General features: G+C 39.5%; 1 protein-coding gene and 1 long non-coding RNA gene across 6 annotated transcripts in view; one reads left to right on the forward strand and one right to left on the reverse strand.

The window, feature by feature from the left end:
- LOC136712638 (uncharacterized) overlaps positions 1 to 11,314 on the forward strand; it is a 13,019-nt gene extending 1,705 nt beyond the window's left edge. Inside the window, exons 2-4 of one of the 2 annotated variants that reach the window (XR_010804867.1) lie at positions 9,365 to 9,745; positions 11,063 to 11,124; positions 11,229 to 11,314. This is a non-coding gene — a long non-coding RNA (uncharacterized LOC136712638). Of the gene's footprint in view, positions 1 to 9,364; positions 11,125 to 11,228 lie in introns of both variants that reach the window. The other variant, XR_010804866.1, reaches the window with a different exon arrangement.
- cltcl1 (clathrin, heavy chain-like 1) overlaps positions 4,462 to 12,060 on the reverse strand; it is a 31,489-nt gene continuing 23,890 nt past the window's right edge. The window contains exons 23-33 of one of the 4 annotated variants that reach the window (XM_066689315.1): positions 11,869 to 12,033; positions 11,565 to 11,672; positions 11,264 to 11,431; positions 10,961 to 11,110; positions 10,486 to 10,617; positions 10,151 to 10,261; positions 9,680 to 9,850; positions 9,290 to 9,511; positions 8,695 to 8,715; positions 6,536 to 6,611; positions 4,462 to 6,279 (exon numbers count right to left, since the gene is read on the reverse strand). In XM_066689315.1, coding sequence (XP_066545412.1) covers positions 6,164 to 6,279; positions 6,536 to 6,611; positions 8,695 to 8,715; positions 9,290 to 9,511; positions 9,680 to 9,850; positions 10,151 to 10,261; positions 10,486 to 10,617; positions 10,961 to 11,110; positions 11,264 to 11,431; positions 11,565 to 11,672; positions 11,869 to 12,033 — 1,440 coding nt within the window. In that variant the 3' untranslated portion in view covers positions 4,462 to 6,163. Of the gene's footprint in view, positions 6,280 to 6,535; positions 6,612 to 8,688; positions 8,981 to 9,289; positions 9,512 to 9,679; positions 9,851 to 10,150; positions 10,262 to 10,485; positions 10,618 to 10,960; positions 11,111 to 11,263; positions 11,432 to 11,564; positions 11,673 to 11,868; positions 12,034 to 12,060 lie in introns of those variants that run through there. The other 3 variants (XM_066689314.1, XM_066689316.1, XM_066689317.1) reach the window with 3 other exon arrangements.

A 12,060-nucleotide genomic window follows, 5' to 3' on the forward strand; every position in this document is an offset into this window, starting at 1 on the left:
TTTGAGGCACAAGCCAAGGACACATTTTCGGTGCAGTTGAATATGAATTTGCATGTGTGTAATCTTGGAAGTTGTATGTGTTTTTGTAACGTCTCGAGAGATTATATATATATATATAGGTCCATACTTGGACAGTGACACAATTGTCGTCATTTTGGCTCTGTATGTCACCACAATGGATTTGAAAGGAGACAATCAATATGTGCTTTAAGTGTAGACTTTCATCTTTAATTTGAGGGTAGTTACATCCAAATTGGGTGACCAGTGTAGGAGTTACACCCATTGTGTGTTGTCCCCCCAATTTTAGGGGCTCAAAACAAACTAACATAATCATGAATTAAGTTGTGAGTTTCAATACTTGGTTGCAAATCCTGTGCAGTCAATGACTGCCTGAAGTCTGGAACCCATAGACATCACCAGATGCTGGGTTTCTTCCCTGGTGATGATCTGCCAGGCCTGCACTGCAGCTGTCTTTAGTTCCTGCTTGTTCTTGGGGCGTTTTGCCTTCAGTTTTGCCTTAGAAATCAAAACAAACCAATCAGAGAGATAGCAAAAACATCAGGTGTGTCCAAATCAACTATTTGGTACACTGGTGAGCTCAGGAACACCAAAAGGCCCAGAAGACCATGGAAAACAACTGTGGTGGATGACAGAAGATTTTTTTCCCTGGTGAAGAAAAACCCCCTCATAACAGTCGGCCAGATCAAGAACACCCTCCAGGAGGTAGTCTTCAAGAGAAGACTTCACCAGAGTAAATACAGAGGGTTTACCACAAGATGTAAACCATTGGTAAGCTCCAAAAACAGGAAGACCAGATTAGAGTTTGCCAAGAAACATCTAAAGAACCCTGTAAGTTCTGGAACAACATCCTATGGACAGATGAGACAAAGATCAACCAGAATGTACCAGAATGATGGGAAGAGAAGGGAAGGAACTGCTCATGATCCGAAGCATACCATCTCATCTGTGAAGCATGTTATGGCATGGGCATGTACTGGTTCCCTTGTATTTATTGAAGATGTGACTGCAGACAAAAGCAGCAGGATAAATTCTGAAGTGTTTAGGGCTATATTATCTGCTCAGATTCAGCCAAATGCTTCAAAACTCATTGGAGGGCGCTTCACAGTGCAGAGGGACAATGACCTGAAGCATACCATGAAAGCAACTCAAGACTTTTTCAAGGTGAAGAAATGGAATGTTCTGCAATGGCCAAGTCAATCACCTGACCTGAATCCAATTGAGCAGCATTTCACTTGCTGAAGGTAAAACGCCCCAAGAACAAGCAGGAACTAAAGACAGCTGCAGTCCAGGCCTGGCAGAGCATCACCAGAGAAGAAACCCAGCATCTGGTGATGTCTATGGGTTCCAGACTTCAGGCAGTCATTGACTGCAAAGGATTTGCAACCAAGTATTGAAACTCACAACTTAATTCATGATTATGTTAGTTTGTTCAAATACTTTTGAGCCCCTAAAATTGGGGGGACAACACACAATGGGTGTAACTCCTACACTGGTCACCCAATTTGGATGTAACTACCCTCAAATTAAAGATGAAAGTCTACACTTAAAGCACATATTGATTGTTTCCTTTCAAATCCATTGTGGTGACGTACAGAGCCAAAATGATGACAATTGTGTCACTGTCCAAGTATTCATTGATCCTAACTGTATATGTATGTTTTAATTATATTATTCTTGCAAGGCCTATAATTTCTTTAAGATATATATATATATTATATTTGAGCTGTGTGGTATAGATAGATTACATAGTTGAGGTTAAATACAATCTGCATATTTTATCAACAGGCATCATCCTTTAATAGAGGCCATTTCATAAGTAGAGGACATGCCTCATACTTACACATCATAGGGTCCCTTACCTCACTGCTTGTTTCACCGCTGCCTGCTACTGAATCATTCATCACAGCTGATGCAGAGACAGCACAATTCATATGAATGCCGTTTATAAGAGGACAATATGACATGATTAAGGCTGAGCAGGTAGTTCCAACTAGGCTGTGTATGGGAAGTGTCTCCTTCCAATAATAACAATGAAAAAGGTTTAAGCCTCTTTGATAGTAAATTGATCACATTCCAATATGACATGTAATGAAAGTGAAAGCCTTCTTCGTTTGAGTGGTAGTTTTAAAGTGTCCATGCACAATTACTATTTAAGGACATTAATATATATACCCCCAAACCCAAATCATATTAGTCTTGTGAAGTTAATAAACATCACCTTTCCCTGTGAATGAGCATACATTACATTACTACAATCACAGTAAAGCTGGCTGAAAATAAATAAAGAATCCCCATCTGGATTGTGGCAGGGGGCACCAGACCATTACTGGAGAAGCAATGCAAACTGCAGCCGTCTTGCTGTTGACTGGAGAACCTGTTTTGTTAGAGAGGGAGAGAAGCAGAACAGGATCCTCGGTTTGACAGCCGACTGATTTCCATAGTGAGGTGGTGTTGGTATGAACTATGAACTTTACACAGGCGCCTGAAGAACTGAGGAGTGGAGGGTGGATAACCAAAGGACGCTAACCCTATTCAGGGAGTTAATAGTTATAATAGGGCATGTAGGTGGTCTGAGGTTTACAGAGCTAGTCACGAGATGATATACATTGTGAATGCATGCCTGCTGAAAATGCCATGTACTTGCTGCAAGATTTTCACATCATTTTTTTTTTTTTTTTTTTTTAACCAAAGAATTCCTACATAGTTCCAGAGACATAAAAAAAGAACATGATATACATTTGTGGGCCCTGTTTATTCGTGGGCCCAGTTTATTCATGAGCCCATTTTAGTAAACCGTGCCCACAAATTACAAACTATATGAATTAATAATTTGTGAATACATTTTACTCTGTTTTATTTTATTATATCTTGGCAGTACTATGAAATCATGTGAAAGACAGAATGTGTATTAAAAAAAAAAAAAATAATAAAGAAATAAAAAAAAAAATCATCATTATATATATATATATATATATACACTCACCTAAAGGATTATTAGGAACACCTGTTCAATTTCTCATTAATGCAATTATCTAACCAACCAATCACATGGCAGTTGCCTCAATGCATTTAGGGGTGTGGTCCTGGTCAAGACAATCTCCTGAACTCCAAACTGAATGTCTGAATGGGAAAGAAAGGTGATTTAAGCAATTTTGAGCGTGGCATGGTTGTTGGTGCCAGACGGGCCGGTCTGAGTATTTCACAATCTGCTCAGTTACTGGGATTTTCACGCACAACCATTTCTAGGGTTTACAAAGAATGGTGTGAAAAGGGAAAAACATCCAGTATGCGGCAGTCCTGTGGGCGAAAATGCCTTGTTGATGCTAGAGGTCAGAGGAGAATGGGCCGACTGATTCAAGCTGATAGAAGAGCAACTTTGACTGAAATAACCACTCGTTACAACCGAGGTATGCAGCAAAGCATTTGTGAAGCCACAACACCTACAACCTTGAGGCGGATGGGCTACAACAGCAAAAGACCCCACCGGGTACCACTCATCTCCACTACAAATAGGAAAAAGAGGCTACAATTTGCACAAGCTCACCAAAATTGGACAGTTGAAGACTGGAAAAATGTTGCCTGGTCTGATGAGTCTCGATTTCTGTTGAGACATTCAGATGGTAGAGTCAGAATTTGGCGTAAACAGAATGAGAACATGGATCCATCATGCCTTGTTACCACTGTGCAGGCTGGTGGTGGTGGTGTAATGGTGTGGGGGATGTTTTCTTGGCACACTTTAGGCCCCTTAGTGCCAATTGGGCATCGTTTAAATGCCACGGCCTACCTGAGCATTGTTTCTGACCATGTCCATCCCTTTATGACCACCATGTACCCATCCTCTGATGGCTACTTCCAGCAGGATAATGCACCATGTCACAAAGGTCGAGTCATTTCAAATTGGTTTGTTGAACATGACAATGAGTTCACTGTACTAAACTGGCCCCCACAGTCACCAGATCTCAACCCAATAGAGCATCTTTGGGATGTGGTGGAACGGGAACTTCGTGCCCTGGATGTGCATCCCACAAATCTCCATCAACTGCAAGATGCTATCCTATCAATATGGGCCAACATTTCTAAAGAATGCTTTCAGCACCTTGTTGAATCAATGCCACGTAGAATTAAGTCAGTTCTGAAGGCGAAAGGGGGTCAAACAGTATTAGTATGGTGTTCCTAATAATCCTTTAGGTGAGTGTATATATAAATAAATGAACACAAATGCCAGTTCAGCTAAGCAGCACAGAACCCAAACAAAATAACTTTCAATTTAGTAGTCCTTAGCAATAAAATAATAAATCAACAAAGAATGAATTGCAAGCACAATGCTGAGCTCATTTTAGGCTACACATGGAAGAGTGTGATCAAGGCACACCTGAAATGAGCCCACCTTCATCCATGTGCTGGTTTGTATTGTAAACAAAACTGGAAATAATACACAGCAACAGAACAATATGTGTAAACTTTATTGATCCTTCTGAAGGCATAACTTGTGCAGGTAGGAAGGGAAAGCTTTACAGCTCATATTTTTCCGGAAACCTGATGCCCCCAAATTGATCCTGAAAACGTCTGTACACCGTGTGCAGTGTGGGACACAAGACAGACAGAGCAGCACAGTTCCCTGCTGAAATCCACTTCAGCGCCATTCTCAAATCCATTCAACACAACTGATTGCCAGGGACAAGATCCCAATAATTTCGACATTCCCATTGCTGCTACTTTAAAAACAGAACAAAGACAGTTTTTTCCGGCAAGCAGACGTGCTGAAGAAAAGGTTTTTTATAGTTTTTGTTTAGTTTTAGTTTCTTAAAAAAAAAAAAAAAAAAAAAATCATTACACTTAGGACTACAACCATACACTATAGACAATACATATGGTTTTACATTATAGTGGACTTAGATTAATTAGGAATAGCACAAGTTTCATTACCATAAATTATACATTATCTTCAGTACATTAAAAGGATTATAGTATATTGAAAAAGTGGCACACGTGTGTTTGTGTGTGTGTGTAAATATACATGTATGGTATATACACACCCACATATATACACACACGCACACACACATCCTCTTTTGCATTCTTCAAAGCATCTGTAACATTTAACATTTTTTCTTCACCATCCCTTTTTGTCTGTTGATCTCAGAGGCAGAAACCAACTCTTTCACCATACATTAAAGATCTTTACAAAACATTGATCACACTCCAGATGCTTTTTAATCACATTGAAAATTAATTGTGCTCCTTTTTGCATTGTTATAGCATTAAACATTAATCTGGCAGCACATGCACAGACACTGGTACATTTTATTCCTCCATTTCATATTTTCATAAACACTATCTACCTAATCTTGTATTGAACTTATGTACCGTTATTGGTTATTTAATACACATTTAAAGCAAAAATCAAGAAGCCCTAACCGCTTTTGGTAAAAAAACGATAAGGAGGAAAAGATCAAAGCGTGGCGATGCACTACAGAATGCCGGCCTGGAACGGACTTCCTCCATAGTGATGTTCAGGTTTATTTTCAAATTGTTATGCAGTACCACCTCTGCTAATTACGTTGTTAGTGTTGTCTCTCGTTAAAAAAAAAAAAAAAAAAGCTACCAGGAGAGTTACGTTTTCATAGAAGCAAAAATTACCAGTTGCAATAGATGTTTTTTTAAAATATCTATCTCGATTAATTTAAATATTTAAATGACTTAAACAGACAAACAAAATCTGAGAAACATTGACCTTATCCTCCCTATGTGACACTTAAGGAACAGACCTTACAGTACTTCATAGTGAAAGGCTCACCCAATGAATTTGCTCTGAAATATTTTTTCCTGCCATTTTCCTCTGTAGATCAGTGCTGTAAATTCAGGACATAAAATACAATGATAAAAAAACAAAAAACAAAAACAACAAAGCTGCACTTTTCCTTTAAAAGTTGAAATGTAACAGTAATATAATATAGTATTATTCATAGTAATAAATATACTGACAGTAACAGGCTGTCCTTTAGAGAGTTGTCTTCATGCTGCATGGGGTTGGCGTTTAGGCCCAAATTAAATACTGTGCCTCAAAGTCCTGCGTTTCTTACAGACAGAGGAGCGCTGTCAGGATGGCATAGCAGAAAGGCTCTGTCAGGAGGGGTGATATTTACATATTGAATCCGTAGGCCGGTTGAGTGAAGCCTGGGGCAGCATAGCTGTAGGCAGGGTATCCAGGCTGCGGTGGTACAACAGAGGGACCGGCTGTCAACATTAATTGCTGACCTGCAAGAAAGGAACAGGCCATGTTACACCTCTTTTTGTTCTTTATATCCACTATATTTATCCCAGGTCTAATGCAGACATTAAGAGATAAAATGATCTACTGCCACGACCTACCCACCCCACCCACGACCAGGCCAAAACAGTCTCTGCTGTATAGCACTTGAACAAGAATACTAAGGGTTAATGCACTGTGTGCAGTGAAAATCACACATTTAGCATAAAAGAGGCTTTAATAAAAATAAAATAAAATACATACCAAACACTATTGGGGTTGGTTCTGCCACTTCCTCTTCAGTCTTCCTCAGGTTTTCTGAAGCGTCCAGTTTATCGACCTGCAGACCAATTAGACACAATTTAACTGGCAGAAATAGGTTTAAAGAGCTATCAAGGCATCCAATACAGCAGGGGTTCCCAAACCTGTCCTGGAGGACCCCCTACCCTGCTGCTTTTGTTCTAAATGACCTCTTAAATACTTAATTGAACCTTAATTGAAGTAAAAATCTGCTTAGATTTGGCTTTTTAAATTCTGTAATACAAAGTTGGTTCTTTAATAAGTTATTTATACAATTATATACTTAACTTAAAATAAAATAAAATTACAAGTTTCTGATTTAGGGAATTATTAGTTCAATTGAGTATTTGAGAGCTCAGTTGGCACAAAAAACAGTAAGTTGAAATCAGTAACAGTAAGTGTCCTGCAGGCCCAGGGTTGGGAACCACTGCCTTACAGAAAATAATCAAAATACAGTCCTTCACATCCTGTTTGAGATCGTTCTATAATTCTAATGGTGATTCCACCACTTTTCTTCTTGTATAGTAGCCTATATTTTAATTATATAGAGATATATTTGATTTTCCTGCCATAATTCCTGTTCTTGAAAAGGAAAATCAAAACATTGACAAATTGGTAAATTACTTACTCACCACCCAGTACGTTTATAAAAACTAGCTTACACTTTGGCGTTTTATTTATTTATGTATTATTTCTACCAGAAGTCTTAATGATTTACACTCTGCAAGCTAAAAACACTTGTAAAATGTTTTCTTTTTAATCTTCATATTCATCTGAACGTATTTTAATACAGTGGACAAATACAGGAGCAAATGGCATGCAGTTCTGTGAATGCTGCATTTTATTTCCTTGTGAACAAGCAACAATCCATTCACACTTTAAGCTGCATCTGGCCTGGCATTTTTGGGTCTTTAAACTTTACACCTATCCATGTGTTCTTCCTTCTAGTTCTGGTTTTGCATGTCAGAGACCAACAGTCCATGCCAAAATGCTGTAAATCATTACGAGCTGCATTTTAAATCGCCAAATATTAAAAATACACACAACCCTGTCTGCAGAAAGCAAACCAAAATCAAAATCCAAAAGCATGCTTCTGTTGTACATAGAGATGTGGACTTTCATAGCATTTCATCATATCAATATCTCCAGCTTACAGTTAAGGCTCTACTAAGACTTCTCAATGGCAGCAATCTCTTTGATCTTTTTTTATGCCATTTAAATATGGTAGCGTTTCAAAACATTTAACCAAGATTAAGATTTAGAGCATGCGTCTATGTCTGACGAAGACCACAGGGCACAAAGTTAACTTGTAGTCCAGCCAGAGTAAATAAATAAGGAGGTCAGCTTTTTATCTGCAGATTTAACTTGAAGTCACAGATTTCTTGAAATATTCTTAAATAAAAAAGAAGGCATGAATGTTTGCAAGCAATGATTTCTTTCAGCTGTGTTATGAAAATAAAATATTGCTTGGAGGAAAAAGTGCGTAACGTAAAGTAAAAATAAGCCAGGTTTCTGATGTATTCAAGAATCAGTATCCAAGACAATATCTTAAATGTAAGATTCTCTTTGAGGTTGACACAGAAATGTAAATATCTTATATATTAATATTAAAATCAACTGCTGTATCCTTTTAGTCTTTATACGGGAATCTCAAAGACCAAGGGGTCTGGAGTGCTTTCCAAACCTAGTGATTATGAACAGATTTATGGTAATAAAAAGCTTGGGAGCAACACAAATTTCTTGAAGGGGTGTGATTAGGGTTGTTGTTTTTTCTTAAATTTATTAAGCTAACAAGAGAGAAGAACTTTCATATTGTAACCAAGTATTGCTTCATCCCATCATCCGGGCTGAAGGACAGTGAGTTAAAGAGATGGAACTAAATACTAAACAGATGTGGCAACTTGGTGTTAGTTTTAATGCTCTTTGTAGACGGTTTAATTATCACATCAAAACTTTAATACATGTTGTTATCTAGGTGCAAGCAAGCTACAGATTAGATGTTAGGAGGACATCAGAGTTAGGCATTCTCTATAGCAGGGACTACTTCTAGGTTCCTACATCAGAAACCTAGGTCTATGTTACAACAGAAATAGATTATAAAAAAAAAAGACAGAGACCGTCACCTTCTCGGCAATCTCATCAACCTGTAAAAAAATCCAGAGTTGAAACTTCACATCTTCATTTAAAATGAACAGGAAGTATTTACGCAAAAATCAACACAAAAAGGAAAGATAGGCAGAGGGCAGCTAGATTTAAAATAAGATCACAAAAAATAAAATCACTAAAACTTGCTAGCATGGTCATGCCTTCTGTTTCCCCTGCTTGTAGAGAGGGAAGGGATGGTCATTGGGGTTGAACTGAAACATCTCCGCAGAATCAAATGGCAAGGAGGGGGAGGGGAACAAAATCCTGTCAATTAATTTAGAAGAGATGATTATGAACAGTCACCTGAACTGAAAACTGAAATTCTATCCCCATTGGAACAATACTACATGAGAAGAATGTCCTTTTTGTGCACAGGTATAAAATCTGTACACTTTTAATCATCGGGAGGACTTAATGCAAGACATTGGGCTTCCCTTAATTGACCAGTGCAGTTTTTTCAATACATGTTCTTCAAGTCCTTCTTCAGTTCCTAATCATATCAATTTAAATCCAATTTTAGCTGACAGAGATTTTTCTGAAATACATAGGTTTTTTTGGTCCCCCTGCACTTACTTTGGTAAGGTATTCCCTCATTACTTGGATGAAGTAAGGCATAGCAAAGTCCATGATGTTGTGCCTCCATGCCAGCTCCAGCACCACGTCGGGATGCAGCAGATCGTAGGAGGTGAAGAGACAAGCAGCAAAACACTCCTTCTTGCCCTCCTCCAGAAACCACTGCAGCAGTGTCTCGGCCAGCTCTGCATCCTTTGACTCGGCGGCGTACTGCATGGCATCCTTAAATGAGAACGAATCAACACTTTAATAAGTGTGTGTGTGTTCTGTCAAGAAAGGAGAAACTGACAAAGATGAAATTGAGTGAATCATCACAGCTGTAAGTAACAGCACTATAAAAGCTGACTAACTGAGCCACCCAGTCCGATTCACACAGAGACAGTCTCCCACCTTGTACAGACGATCCTTCTTGCACAGCTCCACGCTCTGCTTCCAGCGGTTGTTTCCTTTGTACAGGTAAGCAGCAATACGTCGGAATTCAATCAGCTCGTGTTTCTCTAGTCTTTGGGCAAGGCTGATATTATCAAAGTTATCGTAGGCATCGATTGATGCTCTTAAACCCTGTGAGAGCAAAAATAACAAAACTTATCATAAAATCTATTAACTTTTAACAAAAAATGTAAATGAAGCTGCAAATGTCAGCAGTCAAATTAAATACACACATATTCCAGTCAGCGGGTAATGCTTTTCTTGTTGATCAAATTCGCATAAAAAATATACTCAGGAAACCTATCCCAATTCACCTAGCAGCCCCTAGTGGACTCCAGTGGAGACACACACACACAAAAGGTTAGATGTTGTTACTACACAAACATATGGGTAAACAAGCTTACAAAGTATTTCCTGTATATTTATATATACCTGAAAATCTTCTTCCTCCGTAAGCAAGTTATTCAGGGCTTCATTGACCCCCTTGTTGTTGTGACTCTGTACTGATCGCAGGTAGGGTTTAACAAGCTGCAACTGATCGACCTGCAAAAACAAACATTACGTAAATGTAAACGTTTGAAAGCTACACATTGTTTAAAACACAATGTACACAGGCACTGGATTAACAGTGTTGGTAACCACAGTAGACATTCATATTTCACTGCTTTCAAAATAAGAACAACCCTTCCCCAAATGTGTCGGGTTTCTAAATTAGTGCCATTGTGCCATTCTTACTGTTTCATTCAACATGCGTGGCCCTCGCTTACCTTTGCAAAAAAACTGACGGATCTGGTGTGGTCCAGCCGAGGAGACAGGACGGTCAGCAGATCGTTGATTAGCAGCGGCTTGTAATCCAAATAGAACTGCAGGGCTTTGTAATAGAGCTCAACATTCGCCACCTGTTTTTTTTAATACAAAAGAACAAACATTAACTGGGGAGCGGTGGGGCAGGAACAGAATGAGTGATGTTTCTTTCTGTTACTATGTAGGAATAAAATGGGTTAAGCCTATCTAGAGCATGCAGTTACAGTACATTACGGGAAACCTGTGCCAGACGTTTCCATTTTTACAATGAACAGATCGCTAAACAGGTGCCAGATTGTGATACCAAAGCAGTTTGAGAAGAAACAGACTTTTTGACTGTGCAAGTCAAGATCACCGCCCGAAAATGGCAACGAATTTAAAGATTATTCTGGAAATGAAAAAAGATCAAAACCCTAAAATGCAAATGATGTCCAATACCTTAGCAATGATGTCTTTGAACTGCCCTTCTTTCCAGGCATCGGTAGGATGATTCATCATGGTGATTATTGCATTATCATACTCTTCATATTTATCATACAGGAAGACCAGTTCAGCCCACAAGTGCGCTTGCTCTGCAGCACGGAGAACCTGGAATACAGAAGGTATTTACCATATTCATTAATCTGATCTTAAGTGTTTATAATGTAATTAATACAATTATACTAAATAATTAAAATATATATTATATTTGTATTTTTCTTTCAAGAACACAACATACACAGACCAGTGCTCAATGCTGACCTTGGGAATGTTGACTCTGGACCAGAAGAGTTCCAGATGCTCCCTCATCTTCTGGGGTTTAAATTTGGAGTAGAGGATGGCCAGTTCGGTGAACATCCCCATGTGTGCGCGCTCCAGACCCAGAGCCGCTTCCAGCAGTGCGATCAGCTCCTCGAAATACCCTCGGTCCTGACGCAAGAGCACATCGTTAGCGGTCACCATCAATACCCCTCGTCAGGGTGTTTGGTGGCAGGTGCAGCATGCCAAAGAATTACGACTTCCTGAACATTTCCCTCAGGAGGGTTTAAAATCGTCTCCTCACCTGATAGTAACTGATCAGCTCCTCCAGTTCATCGGCATGGATGACGATGTGCAGGCCGCAAATCTGAGCCAGCCGGAATTCGGTCCCGTCCACACAGGCAAAGCACACCTGAACAGAGAGGGAGCATGGCATACAGTGGAGATCAAAGAGAAGGACTGCCCTCAACACCTCGGCCATTAGAGTGCACAGTGCATCTGCTCTGGGCAGAAATAGGTCACAGTACGCTTGATCTCCAGATGGAGCCACAGACAAGTTCCTGAATATAGCTTTTCATATTTATAATGGGTACCAGCGAAAGCAGTACCTCTTTCCAGGTCCTGGTGCTGTTGGCTTTCCGTGCACTGTCCACTGCTGCCTGGTACTCCCCCAGATGTACCAGAGTGGATGCCAGGCGGGCAAAGTTGGAGACGTTGTTGTACAGTAATTTGGCTGCGTCGTACATTCTCTCGTCATAGCAACGGTCCCCAACCTACAGAGCAGGAGTTATTTAAAAGAA

This window comes from Amia ocellicauda, chromosome 17 (assembly GCF_036373705.1).
Source record: "Amia ocellicauda isolate fAmiCal2 chromosome 17, fAmiCal2.hap1, whole genome shotgun sequence".
Lineage (NCBI taxonomy): Eukaryota > Metazoa > Chordata > Actinopteri > Amiiformes > Amiidae > Amia > Amia ocellicauda.